This window comes from Neopelma chrysocephalum, unplaced genomic scaffold (assembly GCF_003984885.1).
Source record: "Neopelma chrysocephalum unplaced genomic scaffold, ASM398488v2 Primary Assembly neopelma1_44, whole genome shotgun sequence".
Lineage (NCBI taxonomy): Eukaryota > Metazoa > Chordata > Aves > Passeriformes > Pipridae > Neopelma > Neopelma chrysocephalum.
Genome location: NW_020897703.1, coordinates 20,079,606 through 20,097,925, shown reverse-complemented (window position 1 = coordinate 20,097,925; position 18,320 = coordinate 20,079,606). Strand labels below are relative to the sequence as shown.

General features: G+C 44.1%; 2 protein-coding genes across 2 annotated transcripts in view; both read left to right on the top strand.

The window, feature by feature from the left end:
* The window catches only part of SMARCAL1 (SWI/SNF related, matrix associated, actin dependent regulator of chromatin, subfamily a like 1), a 37,121-nt gene extending 27,129 nt beyond the window's left edge, over positions 1-9,992 (top strand). The window contains exons 10-16 of the mRNA XM_027678889.1: positions 2,562-2,780; positions 3,543-3,613; positions 5,784-5,886; positions 6,950-7,132; positions 7,620-7,720; positions 9,256-9,352; positions 9,742-9,992. Of these exons, the coding sequence (XP_027534690.1) occupies positions 2,562-2,780; positions 3,543-3,613; positions 5,784-5,886; positions 6,950-7,132; positions 7,620-7,720; positions 9,256-9,352; positions 9,742-9,948 (981 nt within the window). The 3' untranslated portion in view covers positions 9,949-9,992. The remainder of the gene's footprint in view (positions 1-2,561; positions 2,781-3,542; positions 3,614-5,783; positions 5,887-6,949; positions 7,133-7,619; positions 7,721-9,255; positions 9,353-9,741) is intronic.
* Positions 9,993-14,726: 4,734 nt separating this feature from the next.
* Positions 14,727-18,030, top strand: RPL37A (ribosomal protein L37a). The gene is made up of 4 exons (XM_027678888.1): positions 14,727-14,827; positions 15,791-15,919; positions 17,162-17,244; positions 17,887-18,030. The coding sequence occupies exons 1-4, from the start codon at positions 14,825-14,827 to the stop codon at positions 17,948-17,950; spliced, it is 279 nt and encodes a 92-aa protein (XP_027534689.1). The 5' UTR covers positions 14,727-14,824; the 3' UTR covers positions 17,951-18,030.
* The last annotated feature ends 290 nt before the right edge of the window (positions 18,031-18,320 follow it).

Below are 18,320 nucleotides of genomic sequence, written 5' to 3'. Positions count from 1 at the left end.
AAATAAATGTCCCTCTTTTTTTCTCTTTTCCACAATAGGGTATACTAAACTTAATTCTAATAATTCCAAAAATAATTATCTTTTTATCACTAGGTGCAACACAGAGCTAGCATGTTTCCTTGTTTGCAAATTGTTCCAGCACCATGAAAGAAATATATAATCTGAATGTACTGTAGGGACTCTGCCTGTATGAGCTTACAATATCTCAGTAGATGGTATATTGGCTCTCTGTGTGCCTTGTTCTTTCTCTGATGATGATGTTGCTCTTCTGAAATTAATTGGGCTACATGGACACAAAGCATATGTATTACTTGCTTGTTATGGAAGTGGAAAGTGGACAAACATGGGCTCCATAAGTAGAATGAGGCAGCCTGAGGAGTGTCCAGACCCCACAGTAGGTCTCGCTGAGTAGCCTAATCTGAGTTATCTCTACAGTGTAGCTACCAGTGCACTGAGCAGTGTGGGCAGTGGGCTTAGGAGGCTGGGCACAGCCCAGTGGTTCCTCCTTGGTTCTGTACAGCTGCTCTGCTGGGCCCATGGAGCCTGAAGTAATGCAGAAAGGGAGCACAAAGACTGTGGCTTAGCATTGTCAGCTTTCCTGCAGAGTGCCTAAAGCTAATAAGCCCAGCTAGACTTGAGCTGGCTCTTCACAGACCTGAGGGATGTATCTTGCACTTCTGGTTTCAGGGAAGCAGAGCAGTGATACCCATGTTGGCTTTTTGAGGGGTTGGCTGAGATCCAGGTGGGCTTATTACCTCTAGCTGTACACCAGTGTGCTGTTGTCAGAGCCAAAGTTTTAATTCTACAAGATTTAAAACGGCTTTGTGTCTAGGGTTTGAATTGTTTCTTGCTTTAATGAACCAACTGTAGCTAATCAGATGGTACCATAATTATGTAGGAATAGATTAAGTCAAATGAGTTTTAATGGTGGCCATAAGTTCCAGAATCTGAAGTCAGTTAATGGTTCACATCAGTACAACATGGCAATAGAACTGCAGATTGTCCTGTTTTATCTCAACCTGAAGTAGGAATGTTCACTTCCAGATATCTTTGATATCAAAGATATCTTGCCTATAAGCTGTTTGATTGCTCTTCTTCCTGTCCCACAGCATGTTCTCATCCCTGTTTCATCAAAGCACCACCTCTTAATACAGTCAGAAATGTGACTAACCCCATGGTTAGTATGATTTGGTTTTTGTCTTATGCATTCTGTGAGAGGATGGAGGGTGCAGTGAATACTTTGGAGCTTTTTTCTATTTTACTTCCATTTCTGTGTTGCAGCAGGTTTCTCTTGGGGAAGACAAATAAAGGAGATATAGATCTTTAAGGTTAAATCTATTTTAGCAAATAATGTGGCACAATAAGAGTAGAGCAGTAGATCAAAGGGGTTGGTGCTGAGGCTCCCCACACCTCCATTGTATGCATTTCAGGAGTGAATTTGCATCCATATGCAGTGGTTTACTTTGGATTGTTATTCCAAGACCAGAGGTTGTGTTTTTGGACACTGCCAATATGACTTGGAATTAGAGCTGTGAGGAAGATTTCACCTCCCTCCCCACCTTGGTTTTTAGTATTACCGTAGCTATATTTCCTGCCCTTATTTGTGAAATTTCAGCAGAAAGGTTTTTCTTTTGCCTTTGCTTCAGCATTAAAACCTTATGGGTCTCTTCTCCAAAAGAAGGTTGTTTACAGATGCTTCTTTTGGGGAATGTACCAATTTTGATGCCACTGTGTGTCAGCTTAGTTGTTCTTTCTCAGAGAACAAATGATAGGCTGTGGAATTACAAGTAGGAGAAGTGATGAGCTGAGATTAATTGAACAGATGTGTATTGCCTGCAGACAGGATCTTAGAGGATAGGGTTCAGAGGGGAGCATTTCAAGGAGTAAATGAAGGGCTTGTTCAAAGGAGCTTTGAAATGATGATACTTTGAAGAGACAGTGTTTGGAGTGATGTATTTTGGGCCACAGTTTATTTATGGTTTGCTTGAGCTTGAACCAAACATGTAATGGCAGAAACAGAGTATGTCAGGAAGTGGATCAAGAGTCAGATCATAGTGGAATACAGGCAATTTTGACCTGCCATGTCAGACAAGTGTAACAACTCTATGAAGGCATCTTGGTTAAGGATGTTTGTCCTCATGCTGTTAGAGAAGATTTTTGTGTGTCTCTCTGCTTAAAGTTGAGATAAATGTGCATGCACAGAAACCAGTGAGTTCTCTTGGCCTGCTCAAAGCTGCAAGTGGAGAGCAGCACCTTGCTGTGTGAGGATGAATACCAGAGCGTAGTGCTGCAGTAGGGATCCCTGCCACCTTTCTGCATAGTCCCCTTCCCTGCACCTCCCTGAGCACTTGTAGATAGGGGAATTTGTAAGTAACCTTTTCACCTTGGGTGGATTAGTTTGTATGTTTTTATCTTACGGCCATTTTTATGAAATATCTCTTCCTCCTGACCCTTAAGTTCTTACCTTGTCCAGTTTCTTGGGACATTTATTCTGCTTTTGGATTGCCTGCAGACCAGTCTCTTGTAAGTTTGTCACTGATAACTGCTTTGATCTTTCCCAGATGCCGTGGGGTTGGGACTACTCTGGATCATCCAACTTAACTGAACTGAAAATTTTGCTGGAAGAGTCCATCATGATCCGACGTCTGAAATCAGATGTGCTTTCCCAGCTTCCAGCAAAGCAACGCAAAATGGTTGTGGTGGCTCCTGAAGGCATTAACGCAAAGACCAAAGCTGTCTTGGAAGCTGAAGCAAAAAGGATGGCCAAAGGATATAAAAGTGTAAGTCAGAAACTATTTTTGTGATGAGCCATTGCTATTTCAGGTACCTTTATTCAAAAACATCAGCTAAAAACAGTACCTGAGTTCCAAAGAAGGTCAGAACCACACCTTATGTGAAGACACAGTTTCAAGTGAATGTACAGCACAATCAAAACTGCTCATCTTGTTTTGCTTTTGATGTAAGTGGTCTGCTTTGTCCCTTTGTGTGAAATACCATTTCCTCTCTTTTTTTCTCTCGTGTTAATAATTTCTAATTGTGTTTCAGACCTCTTGCCTCTGTATCTACTCTTCTGTCTAGCCCTGTAATCTCATTCAGCCTATCAAAACACAGCCTTGTTTAAGCTGTGTTGTGAACAGAACAGTAGCCAAAAATGTGAAGTGTGCCTTTACTTCTCTTGTTTGTTTTCCATGTATGGATGGTAAATGCATGTTCTAGGCTCCTAGGTTGCTAATACAGTTCTGTAAGAACTTGGGAGTTTTTCCTTGCTGTTTCTCAACTAAAGCTGCATTTGTGATATACTTGTCATCCAACTTGTAGGAGTTTGAGTAGGAGGTAGAAAGGGAGGTGTCAGGAATGTGTGAGTATCTGCCATACCCAGAGGTGAGTAGGAGACTTCCCCCTCCAGGCTTCTATTGTGCATTTTATGTTGGTTTTTTTTCCTAGCAAAATGTTTATTGGCAGCAGCAGATATCCCAGATCTGTGAGCAAGAAGGAGAAAAGGCATTTTTGAGACTCAAATTCGTTTGTCTTTCTCTTTACAGAAACAACAGGAGAAGGAAGCTCTTCTCGTCTTCTTCAGCAGAACAGCAGAAGCTAAAATCCGCTCAGTCATGTAAGCTGTGTGTCACTGCTCCATTCCTGCCTCGTGAAATGTTTGTCTGCTGAGAACAGGAAACAGTGCCTTAGAGATAACAGTGCAGGGACATGAAGCATAGCCTGAAGTCAGCCTAGAAAAAATTGATGTTAATTACAATGCACTAAACGTTTTCTCCTCTCAGAGTTCCTAGGCTGAATAAGTCTTCTGATTTCATTCCAGATATGGATCTAAACTGTCATTTGAACCATCTAAAATTACTTGATGTTTGGGACTTGGACCAAGTTCCCTGATCTGGACCCTATTTCAGTTTAAGGAGGGAGGGAGCAATGAAACTTACAAGTACCAACAGAATTTGAGGAAACAAATCCTGTAGTCCTGCTGCAGCAGGAATGCTGAATCAAAAAGCTTCTGAGATAGACTGAACTTTAGTTGGAATGTGCTCGAAGAATCTCACAGCCCTTACTGAAATTCTTGGCTGTTCCACAGGGCTCACTTGGGACCTCAGTAGTGAGTTTTGTACCATAGGTGTGCTTTTAACTCTCTTCCCTAGGAGTAATTTCCTTCTGTGACTTTCTGTGCCCATTCATCCTTAGCCTTTCTGCTGGGGCTGCAAAGGAGTTGCTTTAGGTCATTTAGCGTAACTTTCTAATAAGCAGTATGATAATAACATGAAAACAGTTTACTTTCCACAGCTCTCTAAATGTAAGGACCAGCTGATGTGCACTGTGTGGTTTCACAGTCTCAGACCTTATTGCAAAATTTGCCTGTTTGGCACAGAACTGCACTTCAGTGTCCCAGTGCTCATTTCTGTAGAAGAGTTTCTTCCTTTTATGTTAGTGAGCAGTTGGAAGACTTTCTTGTTTTTATTTCAGTTGCAAATATGAACTGAATGTAAAACCATGAAGTGTTGTTTACTTGACTCTCTGGTAGGAACTTGTCCATTTTTTTCCTAGGGTTTAGGAGCATTTAAAATATCACTTACTATAAGCTGCTAAAGTACAGTACCATCTAGGAAATTAGGTACTGTCCCATGATCATCAGCACTTCCCATATTTTACCCTTGTTGACAGGTCTTCCATTGCTTCCATTGAAATGACTTGCCATTTGTTAAATGGAATATGGGAATGAGGTATAAAATAATTGTGATGTGTTGGTTGGCACCTGCTTACTACACTGAATGTTTGCTTTGATGTTTGTTTTAAAATCCAGCAGTCCCACTTCCCTCCCAGATTTCTTTGTTAAATGATACTCTCATTAACTGGGATCTGAACATCATGAACCCTGGGGGTTGTCTGCAAAGAACTGATAAATCTTAACACAGCACTGGAAATCCTGCTTGGTGTTTTCTGACAGTTGCTGCTGACTTAAATTATGTTGTATTTAGCAAAGAACTTGGTATTCCTGATCTTCGTAACAATTTTGCTATTCCAAAGAAAAGATGACATTTGTGTCGTCTGTATAGGCTCCAGCTGACCTGATTGTAACACAGGTTACTACATGGGTTCTGTAGCTTTGCTATTAGTCCATGGGAAAAGCCAGATGTTTTCATTTAATTAACAGTTCTTAACTGCATTTAAAAGGAGACTTGTTGCCTTTCATTGGCCATTAGCCTGTATGCATATGGATAACTCCTAGAAATAGCTGATGTATTTAGATTGTTAAACTGGAGTAAATTGTCAATGTGAACCCTTGCGAGAAGGGTACTTTTAGGATATTCTGATCTATGTGTTTAGAGATCTTTTCTTCTAAAATAAAAACAATCCTAACTAAATGCAGAAAGTATAATTGCATACAGCATATTTTACTGTATTGTGATTGTTTAAAAGTTAAAAATATGGATGGGTGAGATTGTCATTAAGTATAGATGACCTTCAGTTGATTGGTTTGGGATGTCGTGTTTCAAGTAGGATATAATAAACTAATTTTCATTAATCCCCAAGTATAAAAGTAGGCAGCTGTTCAGGTGTGGTGATCAAAAAATGAGTGAATTTCCCTTCAATGTCATTTTTAATCTATAGGAGATTTGACTTGCTACTTGCACTTTACTGCAGCTTTCTTTATGCTAGCCAATTTCCTAGTGCCTGAGTGTAGATGAGCAGTGTCTTCAAAATTTGTTGTGAGCCAAGTCTGTATTGTCTCAGCACATAATTTTATAGAGTTTTCATATTTTTCCTCTTTCATGTAGAGAATACATCTTGGAGTTACTGGAAAGTGGGAATAATAAATTCCTGGTGTTCGCTCATCACAAGATAATGCTGGATGCAGTTGTTGCAGAGCTGGAGAAGAAAGTAAGTGACTGACTGACTGAGTTGCCTTAATTTTGTCACTGTTCCAGCCTCAGAGCTGTTTAAGAGCTCCCTGGAGTTATGGCTGGTCAGATAGTTTATGAAAGTTAGTGGCAGAGATAATTTCTACTTGGTGTGCTTCTGAATGTGCCCTTCACCAAGGGAGCTGAGCTGTCAGGGTGAATACCTCACAGAATGCACTTTGTATTAATGTTCTTTAATCTCCATCATCTTTCCTGGACCTTGTGAATTCCTGGAGGACTATTACCCTGTGTGGCAGTCTCTGCTTTGTCCTCCAGGCTTTCCTCAGAAGGCAGAATGCGGCAACCCAAGCCCACTATGGCTGCCTGCCTTTACCTCTGTGGTGCTCTTATGTTTTTGAACTGGAACACTGTAGGGAGACTCAGCAGACCTGCAAATCATCTCTCTTGACTCCAAAGTTGTTTGGCTAATTTTTCATTTGAGACTTCCATGGATGCTCCTAAAGAGTTGTGGGTCCTGCTGGGGCAGTGTGAAGAATGGTTTAAGATAATATTCCAACCTGTAAACCACAGTGGCAGTGGTGACTTTGCTCTATGACAGCATTGGACACTGAAGAGTTACGGCCCTGCATCACACAGGTTTGCCATGCCTGTCCTGAGCCTGCCACAGAGCAACTGAGATGTCTTCACATCCCCTCCCACTGCAAATGGGGGAATACTTAGGGAGGCCGGGGAGGTTGTACCAGCTGTAACTTCAGTACAGAGACAGTGGTTAGCTTTGTATTAAGCTAATTGCCTTTCCACTGTAACTGAGCTTGTTGCTGTCCTTCCTGTTGTGCTGGACTCTGGGAGAAGAATGGGCATGGGAGCAAGTCACACACTGGACAGAGGGGGAGGTATGTTGTATACTGAGCTGTATGTTGTATTCTGCCTGAAAGATGAGGAAAAGTCTTAAAAATATAACTTGCCTTTTTACTTTTCTGATTCTGCCATGGGGAAGGGAAATGGTATCCACTAAGACATGGAAGGAATATACAGGAAAGGGGACAGAAGGTCTCTGAACAGTACCTTGTGCCTTTTCACAGCACGTTGAGTACATTCGCATCGACGGCTCCACATCTTCAGTCGAGCGGCAGTCTCTGTGCCAAAAGTTCCAGTTCTCAGAGAAGCAGGTTGTGGCTGTCCTTTCCCTCACTGCTGCAAACATGGGCCTTACGTTGTCTGCTGCAGACCTGGTGGTGTTTGCAGAGCTCTTCTGGAACCCAGGGGTAAGTGTCCTGGAGGGGACAGGGGTTGGATGCTCCCTAGAGAGCAGAAATGTTGCTGGTTAGGAGATATAATGGGCAGGGGACTTTCTCTAGGGTTTTTCTCTTGCTTTCTCTGATGTCTCCTATCTCTGCAACCTCAGGTGCCTGGGCTTAAACCAGTGAAGCTGGTTACACAGCTTGCTGGCTTGGAGAAGATAACATGAAAGGGAAACATGCTTTCTTAATTTGACAGAGCTCTTCTCAGCTGGCCAAACCAAGACCTGAAAGGGTCCATCCTCAGTGCTGACCCTCTATTTTTGAAAGATGCTGGGAACCTGGTGTACCAGGTTCTTGGCTTAGTCTGTGTTTGAGGATACAGGTGTTAACAGGATCCAGATAAGAAACAGTTGCGAAGCACAAGAAATGAGATCTTCCCGTCCCCTGGTGCTTACACTATTTCTTAGATGCTGCAGTTCTCACTTTGTATTTGTCATGTTTTTACGTTAAGATTTTGATCCAAGCAGAAGATCGGGCACATCGAATTGGACAGACCAGCTCCGTTAATGTTCACTACCTGGTTGCTAGAGGCACAGCAGATGACTACTTATGGTAAGAAGTGAGAAAGATGCTTTGGTTCTCCTGCCACCTGCTTTCCACTGTTTGTCACATATGTGATCTGAGGTGCTTAATGTTAGTGCTGATTTCCACAGCCTGTGAGGGGAGGAGCAAAAAGTGCCAGTCGGGTCCACTGTGAGCTGGTGACATGGCCTGGTTGCAGTGGACATGACTAAGTGGCTGACAAGCAGAAGGAATAAAAGTAGCTACCCGACAAAGAATAGGCCCTTAAGAGAAAATCTGGAGGAGCTGATGCATCTAAAACCATTACAGCCTCTGTATAAGGAGGAGTTGTCTTAGATAACATTACTATGCTAGGGTACTGTAAAGTGCTGAGTATTTTCAAGCGACTCAGCAGACACTGGAAATGGTTCAGTGTATTGTAAATTCAGTCTGAGGAGCAACCTGGCTTCTGAGTACTTGGACAGGGAGCTGTGAAGGAGGACTGTACTGTTGCTGTCCTCTTGCTCTTCGGTGAGCCCTTCAGATGAATTAAAAAAGTGCTACTGACCCACCTCTGGATAGTTGTGGTATGAGTCCTTTTGGCTGCCATGAGGGTCATCAGTGGACACAAGTCCTTAGGGCTGGGGAAGCTGACATCTGGGGGTGAGGAGGATCTGAGGAATCTTGAGTGCTGCAAGGGAACTGACCTGCAAACGATGAAAAGAAATTACCCACCAGCTGGTTCATTTAAAGTCCAAAATTACATCTTTATTACCTTGTTTAAAGGAACAAATGAACTCAGTGAACTTGTGCAGTTCCCAGAATATCATGATGGCAAATAATTATAACCCTACAATGCAGGGATCTGGAAACTGATGCATTGCCTAAATTTCATGGAAAGTTAATGACAGTAATTCTGCCTTTATTTGTGAAATGCTGTCTGTGCAGTCATTAGTGCTTAATGGGAAGGAAATATGGCTCTTGAAAGGACAGTGGCGTTCTTTTTAAAGATGAGAAAAAGATCAAGACGACAAGGCTATTTGGTTAATGCATTAATTGTGCCATGGCCTTTGTGCCTTTCAAAGTGTCCAGTCTGCAGGTGCAGCTGGGACCTCTGCCTCTTGGGCCAGTGATGGATTCTTCCTCCTGCTGTACATTGGGAGTTATCCTTGAAATGCTGATGTGTCTGTTGTTGGGGATTACCACTGCTTGCCTTGGAGACTGAACACACAGGCTATTGAGAGTCCCTTTAGCTGCACCTTCTTGTTCTGGCTTCATACCATTGGTGTTGCCTTAGTCAACTAGTTTCCCTGTTGGATATGTGTGTTCTCCAAATATTTATAGCCCTAAATCCTCTTCTTGTTACTTACAATTGACTGATACTTGTTTAAACTGGATTGACTGATACCCCAAGACAGCATACAGTCATCATAAACAGGAGCAGGACAGGTTAAGGAATCAACAGGCATTGGTAGAAAAAACATCTTCAGACCTGGTTATATCTTTTTTTCATCTACACATAGTAAATGACAGTGTCCTTGATGATGCTTTTTTCCTTTCAATAATAATTCATTTATCTCTCCTAGGCCAATGATTCAAGAGAAGATCAAAGTGCTGGGCGAAGCTGGTCTTTCAGAAACCAATTTCTCTGAAACAGCTGAGTCCACTAATTACTGTCCTAAGGTAATTGACCTGAAAGAATATTGGTGGTCCCTGGGAGAGGCTGAACGGGTTTTGGCTTGTGTAATCTAGATTGGCAGGCTGACCTTACACCTGTTCTGCCTTTAATGCCATGGACCAGATTCTCTAGCACCTCCCAGGATCTATGTCTTGACTTGGACCCTCCACAGAGATGTTCCAAACCTGCTGCTTGCAAGGAGACGTGTTAGCCTCCATATCATTTGTATGTCTTTGAGTGTATATATATGTATGAGATATGTGTGTGTGTGTATCATACATAGTACGATCTGTACACAAAAATGCACTGTCTCGGGGGGAGCATCCTGTGATTGTTGCTCACTAGGTTTTATATGACAGTGTCCATTCAGACTCTGTCTGTTCTGTTTTCTCAGCCTGATCCAAAGCAGCAGACCATCTATGACCTTTTCCAGAGGACCTTCTCTGAGAGCAGAGATGATGCTGATGATGCTTTGCTTTTAGAGGCAGCTGATGCTGGCTGTGAGTTTGACTCTGACAGTGTCTTGCAAGATAAAGAAGCAAAAACATGTTCAGTGAGTCCCAAAAAAAAGCGGCGTATTGAGGAGTTTTTTCAAGTGTAATGGTGACAGCAAAAGAGATGGCAACTAAGAGATCTTTTTTAATTGAAAAAGAAAAAACAAAACCAATCAAGTTTTATTTTTCAGTTTTCAAAAATAAAAGACTTTAAGTTTTCTGTATCTCTAGCATGTTTCATCTCAAACAATGAGAAGGCAGTCTGACAGATGTGCAGTGCACACCTGGCAGCCTGCAGGTTTTGCAGTTCGGGTTTGCTGATGACTGAATGGCCAGGGGCAAGTAGCATGCTGCTGTGTTTCAGCATGTTGGCTTCCACAGTTGTTTGGTTTAAAAAGCAGGTAATAGTTGTCTGTCCACAAGGCACAACAGTTGTGAAAACCAACTCCTCAGCAGCTGCAGAGTGCTTTTGACAATCAGTCTTCCATCTCCAAGATGGAGATGTGTTTATATGAGTTGGTTCACCGGCAAACTTCGTTCCTACTTGGGTCACTCACAAACTGGCTTTCTGATATTCCGTTTGGCCATGAGGAGAAAAGATCCAGACAGATCTTGATGTTTTGTGGACGTGGGGAAGACAAGGGAAAAGAGCAGTCGGTACCTTGAAACTAAGCAGTGTAACTTTGTGCCAGGAAGTGTGCATTGCCTGATAGGCTCATCTGCCTGAGCACTCTCATCTCTGATCTCATCCGCTCAATCTTAAGAGCTGCTCCATGGCATGTGCTTCTTGTGTCAGTAGAGAGTAAAGCTTGTGCTAACTGCCAGGGATTAAGTCTGGCTTCTCAGGGAGGGGAGGGGTGTTTTCTTGAAGACTCAAGACTAATTTCTACAGGTGAGTGAGGAGAGGGGGACATGTGCAGAGTTTTGCTCTTGTTTTGTAAGACGCTGATTCTGGACTAAACTGTTCAAATAAAAAGTTTTTTTAAATTGTGGTTCCCAAGCTTTTGATACTTTTCTGTCTTAGCATTTCATCTCCCATTTGGACCCTAAGCTTGAGAAGTATGTGATGCAGTGGAAATATTAACTTTTTTTAAAAAGTACTTACAATGTCTGAAAGATATGTCCTTTTTGTGCTTTCTAAAACACATCAACTTTCAAATGGGAAACTCCCATAATACTTTGCTTATAGGTGAATCAACAGTTACTTCCATAAGTACCTGTTAAGGACCTGTTATTTGCTCCCATTACAGCTTTGTGCAGGTTACACTAAGAATGCCAAAAGCAGCACTGTTGTTTGATGCAGTGATTAAAATGCCTTTTTTTGATCTGTGATAGTCTCTACCATGCTCTCAGCCCTGTGAACTGGGATGCCTGACCTCCCAGCCTCAATAGCACCTGAGCAAACCTGGTCTTTGGTTCCTTTCAGGAGCTTGTGACACAGTTGCTGTCTCTTGGGCATGGCCTGATTCCACTTCACAGAGGTGATGCCTCTGCAAAAACTCTAGAGGCCACTTTTGATGTGGGCTCGATGTAAAAGCAAGTGGCTTTGTTTATCACAACTGGTCTTCTCAGGCATCTCTGCATGGTTTGGGGTTTTTTTTTGTGTATTATTGCCAGGGTGGTGTAGTGTGATTAATGTCTTTCATGCTTCTGGTCTTAGTCCTAGAAGATACTTGGAAATGGGCTAGTGTTAAGCCAATGTGACCAGGAGTACAGGAGAAGATATAATTTCACAAATGTATCAGTTATCTGTGTTTTACAGCCATAATCTCTAGAGAAGTATGGGGAAAAAGCAAACTGAAGGCTTACACTTAACTCCTGGAGGCCAGGAGCTAATGTGCTGTGCAGGTGGCATGCTTGGCTCTGTGCAGATACCAGACACTGACAGAAAGATCTCTCTTCCACGGCAGAGGAGAAGAATGTTTGTGCTGCAAGATCAACCTGGTAATAGTAGATATTTTTTCCTGCATTGAAGGCTTTGATTATTCCATTTGCAGCAATTGTCGTCATGGAAATGCCCCACAGGCTGCGTATGCAGTTGTGCTGGGTGGAGAATTGCTTTTCATTCATGACTGCAGAAGGTGCTTTGGGGTGTGAGAGCAGCAGTGAGGGTTGTGTGACTGGGCTACTGGAGGAAATGCTTTATCTCTGGGTTTGAGACTGAGAGCTAAACATCACTGCTCTTGCTTCAACAGCTGGCCAGGAGATAAAGACACACTTTCTGACATTTTTAAATGCCTGTCATCTTGAACACAGAGTATTCAATCTGTCTGTAGGACAAGTGATCTTTCTACTTGCAAAGTGGGTTGTTGTGAGTAAGGGGTGAGAAATGCTGCTGTCTGCTGACTGAAAAAAAAAATATGGAAGACATTATTTGTATACCCATATTGTTTTCTCCTATAGGAGTAGTTCTTTTCCTTTTTGTAAAGCTACAACTATTTCAAAACAGTATTTTTCTGAAATAGGCTGTAGGTACCCTTGGAGAATTCTGCTTTTCATGAACTCTATTTATCTCGTCCATATGTTGATAAATCCCAGCCTGTTAGAGGAATGCTAGGTGTACTCTTCCTTTGCTAGGACCTATAAAATCTCAGCTGGTTTGCTGCAGAGATACAGAGGTTTTTTTGAAGTACACTTGAGATTCACTTTATCCTTACTAGATGAAAAAGGGAAGAAGAATCTTGCAGGAAAGTGCTTTTAGTGATTACTTCAAGGAATTGGAGAGACTGTGCAAGCCTTATCCCAATTGCACCATTAGTCCATCATTAATATGGTGAGGAGGTGGCTGGGCAGCTGCCAGCAGGCTCAGACAGGATCTCCAAGGCTTGCTGAAGAGACCTCGTACAAGGTAATGTGCAGGCTGACAGACCCACAGGCAGACTTGGGAATATGCAGCACTCTTGGGGACTCTTGCACCTGCCCACTGAAGATGACACAGCTTTTTGGCATTATCTAAAGCCTAGTAGAGGAAAGGGAAGGACCCATCTTACTGGACCTTGGAGCATGTTGCTGTGGCTGGACGCCTGCTTGTACATCTGCATCAGTGCTCCCACCCACACTGGAGAAAGGTGCGTTTTCAAGAAGGATGCCAAACCAGGAACAACAGGTAAAAATACCTGAACAATAAGCTGGAGCAGTTCAAACTAAATCTCCTGCATGTCCCAGGCTGGCCATCTTCATGTGCGGAAGAGTTCAAGGCAGTGGACTATCAAAGTAAAGCTGAGCTGGCCTGTCTGCATCCATTATCTTCTCAGTCACTTGGAAACTGTGTTTACTCTGGCAGTGCTGGGAATGGCTGTTATCCGAGGGGGCTGTGTTTAGTTGTTGCTAGAGCTGTCTGTAACACTGGTAGATGAAGGGTATGACCATGCACTATACTCTCACAGAAAACTTTTAACTCTGTAGATACAGACCGGAGAATAGCAGTAGATTCTCTGTCCTGGATGTGTTGTCTGACACTTTATATTTTTTTAACCATATCATCCCTAAGCAGCCAAAGGAACATTTTACTTTCTCCCCCCCCCCCTTTTTTTTTAATCTTCTAATACGTCGGTATCAAAGCTGTATCCTGTGAGTCATCATTATGATGAGGATCTGAAAAGGGCAAATATATTCCTAGGATATATCAAATGAGATTTTGACTCAACACAGGGAGATATAAATACCGTTGCCTAAAGCCCTGCTGAGCCCTCTGGAACATGGCTCTGGCCTACCAGCTCCCAGGAGAAGAGCTTGCAGGGATGATCAGGGAATGGGGAGCCCAGCATGAAAATTAAAACTATGAGTGTTCAAACCCTCAAAGCAAGAGCCAAGAGGGGATGCAGCATCTGTCTGTGAGCATCTCTGAAAGGACAGTCCCCAGCCAGGGAAAGACTAACACAGTGGCAGGGTACACTTGATTCATTAATTCTTTACTAACTAAATAGACTGCAAGTGAAGAGGAGGGCTGTCATGGATCAAGGCAGCCAGGGTGGGTATGGAGCTGTCAGGAAGAGAAGAAAAGCACCTGCAAGAAGTACCTGGAGATGGTTTCTCCAGGTGGACTGGGAAGCTCTGGCTCTTTCCTGGCAGGAGGGGATGAGCTGTAGCTGGATCTTACATTAAAAAGCTCTTGGGCTAACTAATTACATTTCTTAATGGAGGTTAATGGGTTGCTAATCCTCATATGAGCATTGCAGCTCACTGGCATTGGTTCGTTTTGCTGACCCCACATTTTGGTGCTGGTGGTGGAGACGCCTCCAGTTCCCCAAACACCTGAGGGTACTGTCTGGGTGCTGACAGTCACCTGTGCATCAACACACAAAGGCTTTCAGGGCTGGTTGTCTCAACAGTAGATAACCCTGAGGAAATCAGGAAGTTGCTTTGGTTCCATCACGTCAGGTTATCTTGAAACCATTTGGTTTAGGGCTGGAATGTTCCAAGATGAGAATTTGTACTCACTGATTAATCATCATCATCATCTTTCTGCAGTTCCAGTCAGGTTTTCTGTTCCTGTTTTAATTCTGACATCTACCTCCTACTTTCTCTTTAAAAACGAAGTCAGTGAATGTAACTGCCCCATCTCCTATCCTGGTGGGACCTCCCTGGTTGGAAGCCCAGGACTCTGAGCCCCCGCGCTGCATCTCCCTCCGGCAGTGCTGGGGCTCATGGCTCATATACCGCTTGGCGCTCACATTGGGTTCCATAGTGTCACAGAACGGCCCACGAGGCATCATCTGGTCCAACCTCGCTGCTCAAGCAGGGTCATCCCAAAGCACAGGACTGCATCTAGACGGTTCTCGTGTAGGGCCAGTGAGGAAGACTCCACAACCGCTCCGGGAACTCTGTTCCAGGGAGCGCTCCCCCCTCTTGTTCAGGGGGACTCTCCCGGGCAGGGGGTGTCTCCCGGAGGGACAGCGGGACCCACCCCGGCCCGGCCCCACCGCGTCACTTCCGCCCGGACCTGCGCACGGGGCTCCTTCTCCCCGTCGGCGCCGGCGCAAGATGGTGAGTGCGGCCGGGGCGCGTCCGCCGCCATCCCCCGCCATCCGCCCCGGGGCGGCCGCGCTGAGCCCGCGAGGCCGGGCCCGGCTCTGCGCCGTGTCCCCCAGCGGGCCCCGGCCCCGTGCTGGGCTGCCACAGCGGCGCGCTGCGCTTGGGCGGTCGCGGGAAGGCGGCCAGGGAGCGGGGAAGGGCGACCAGGGGGGCGGCGGGGATAAGCCGGCCCCGGGGGCGCAGCGGCTGCACTGTGAGGGGCGCGGGGGCACAGCGCTCCTGAGAGAGCCGGGCTGTGCTCGGGCCTGGCGGCTACACCGCCGCCCGAAGGGCCCCGGCAGAAGCCGTGAGGGAGGCTGAGGCTGCGGCAGCCTGGCGTCATTTCGTAACTAGTGCTCCAGTGGAGGGCAGAGAGGGTGACTGGGAGACTGGAACATTTCCCTTACGGGGACAGGCTGAGGGGAGTTGGGCCTGTTCAGCCTCGAGGAGAGATGGCTGGGAGGGATTCTCGTTAATGTGTATGGATATCTAAAGGGGCGGTGCCAAGAGGATGGAGCCAGGGTGTAGGATGGAGCTCGGTGATGCCGAGCAATAGACAGGAGGCAACGGGCAGAAACTAATGCGCAGGAAGTTCCACCTGAATACGTGGAAGAACTTCCGTGCGGGCGACTGAGCGCTGGAACAGGTTGCCCAGTACAGGGCGTGGAGTCTCCCTCACTGGAGATACACAGGAACGATCTGGACACAGTCCTGTGCCATGTGCTCTGGGATGACCCTGCTTGAGCAGGGAGGTTGGACCAGATGATCCACTGTGGTCCCTTCCAACCTGACCCATTCTGTGAACACTCAGTTTTTACAATGGGGGCGGGAGGCAGCAGCCCCAGTTTAGGTCACTGCTGTGACAGGAGAAGGAAGCAGCTGAGGAGATGGCAGTCTCTGTACAGTTGAAGCTTACTGTGGTTTGCCTCCCAACAGGCCAAGCGCACCAAGAAGGTCGGGATTGTGGGTAAATATGGGACCCGTTACGGTGCATCCCTTAGGAAAATGGTGAAGAAGATTGAAATTAGCCAGCATGCCAAGTATACCTGCTCCTTCTGTGGCAAGGTGAGAGATCTCCTTACCCCGAAAAAATCTTTAAGAATCACATTGTTTCTGGTGCTAGAAAGGCAATTTGATGCTTCAGGAATTTTTATACAAAAGGGATAACATGACTAGTTTTGAGACAGTGATTAGTGTATAGTGAGCTTTGGCCTACTGTCAGAATCCATGAAAAAGACAATAATACACATTTCACATGCATGTTTAGTCGTAGTTAAATGAAAACAAACATAAATTATGTTTCATTATGCAAAAGATTGAGCAGCGCTGCCATTACATCTCTAATAAAATAGATCTGACAGAATTAAAGCATCACACTTGTTATCTTGATAATTAACACATGATTTGGGCCTTTTTTTTCCTTCAGTAGCTTTACAGCATACCTGGAGGAGGAAGAGAGCTTGCTTTTTCCCACTTAAAACTCTTGATGGCAGTTGCATACTTTTGTGTGCTGCATAACTGTGGAGGGGGAAGAATTTGTGATAAGCAGTAATCTTACCTGCTCATGTACATAATCAAAATTCACTGTTAAATCTGGTTTTCAACAGTTTAAGAGGCTCATCAGCTTGTGCTTTGTCCAGATATTTTTTTATTGTTATCTGTAGAGTAGGTATCTTTAAGTGGCTGGGAATTTAAAAGTATTTTCATCAGTTTTTTGGAGGGTTGTGTTGGTTTGTTATTGTTTTTCTGTGTTTTTTTTTTTTAACTTGGTATCTTTGTCATGTGAAGTGAGAATGTTGATAACCACCTTTGCAGAGCTGCCTAAATCAGGCATAGATCTAGGCAAACCTGTTGACACCTTTGCAAGGTGAGGGATACTTGCCCAGGAGAGAGGAGTTCAAGACCCACCATTCACTCTTTAGATGCTGTTTGAAGGGTATCTGGTTTACAACAATCTTGGGTTGTCCAGGGAGTACTGGGAACAGTGGTGTCACATTAGTCACCAAATCCAGGTCAGAGTATCAGTTACTATGACCAAGGTATCTCCTTGCTATTTTTCTCCTTCAAAAAGAGCTGAATTTTTGATGATCCGTTTAGAAAAGATGCACTTTGAATGAAAAAGTGTTTCAGGTGGACTTCCCCTGTTCTGCAGAAACAGAGTAAAAAGATTCCCTGATCCTTGCCTGTCTTAACTAGGCTTATAGGAATGCTGTGGTGTGATGCTGAAGTCCTCGCCTGAAGTTGGTTGTTTGGCTTTTTCAGCTGATGGAGAGTGACTTTTTTTCTCCCTCTTTTCTTTTATTCCAGACCAAAATGAAGAGGAAGGCTGTGGGTATCTGGCACTGCGGATCCTGCATGAAGACAGTAGCTGGTGGTGCCTGGACCTACAAGTAAGGAAATGAAGAAGCTCCTATCAACATTTATTCTTGTGTAGCTGAGGCATAATACAACTTTTGATTTTTTATCTTTTTTTTTTTTAATTTTAATCTACTAACCATTAAGTAGATCTGTCTTGAGTTAGTGACATGGGAGGTGTTGCCTGCTTTGTTGAAATTTGATTGCAGTGGATCAAATTGTATTTGATTGCTATTCTTTGCAATAGGCAAAACCAAATTTACTCCAAAAAAAAATTATTACCATGTTTTCCTTTTGTTGTAAAAGCACTGAATCATGACAGCCCTTATTGTGCAGGTCCTCTTTCCTACTCCTTTACTCTCCTTCCCCCACAATCTTGATAGAAGACACTGTTGCTCCACATGTAACAGTCATGAGCCAGCTGAGCCCACACCATGTGCATGTGGTGGGTGCATGACTGGGTAGTTTGGGTTAAGATGTAGCCTGTGAAGCTGCATGTGCTTCTGTAGGCCAAGGCCTACGCTTTGTTGTCATGAAAATAGAAGTGGAATTAGACTCCTGTTGACAGCGCAATCAGATGATAACTATTCGAAATGAGTTGTGCTTTCTTTAAAAAAAGATAACAGTGGCACAGTTGTTCTGCTGCCGCATGCAAATGACTCTGTTTCTTCCTCCAGTACCACCTCTGCAGTGACAGTCAAATCTGCCATCAGAAGACTGAAGGAATTGAAAGACCAGTAGAAGCTACTTCCATGTGAAACATCTTTTTTTTCCCATTGTCAAGATCTGTCCTTTTACCAATAAAAAGGTGATAATGGAGTACAATCATGTTTGTCTTTTCTGCAGGAAGTTCTGTCTGTTGTGTTACGTGTGGATCCTGGCTGGATGCCAGGTGCCCACCAAAGCTGCTTCATTGCTTCCCTCCTCAGCTGGACAGGGAAGAGAAAATACAAGGAAAAGGTTTGTGGGTTGAGATAAGGGCAGGGAGAGATCTAGTTACCTAGTTACCATTACAGACCTGACTTGGGTAAATTACTTTAATTTATTACCAATCATATCATATGATAATGAGAAATAAAGTGAGAAAACCAAATGTTGATTCCACTCAACC

Bases quoted from the DNA above. Each gene is read 5' to 3' on its own strand.
- RPL37A (XM_027678888.1), top strand. The intron at 15,920-17,161 runs GTGAGAGATCTC...CTTTTATTCCAG, and splicing joins CCTGCTCCTTCTGTGGCAAG to ACCAAAATGAAGAGGAAGGC. The intron at 17,245-17,886 runs GTAAGGAAATGA...TTCTTCCTCCAG, and splicing joins GGTGGTGCCTGGACCTACAA to TACCACCTCTGCAGTGACAG.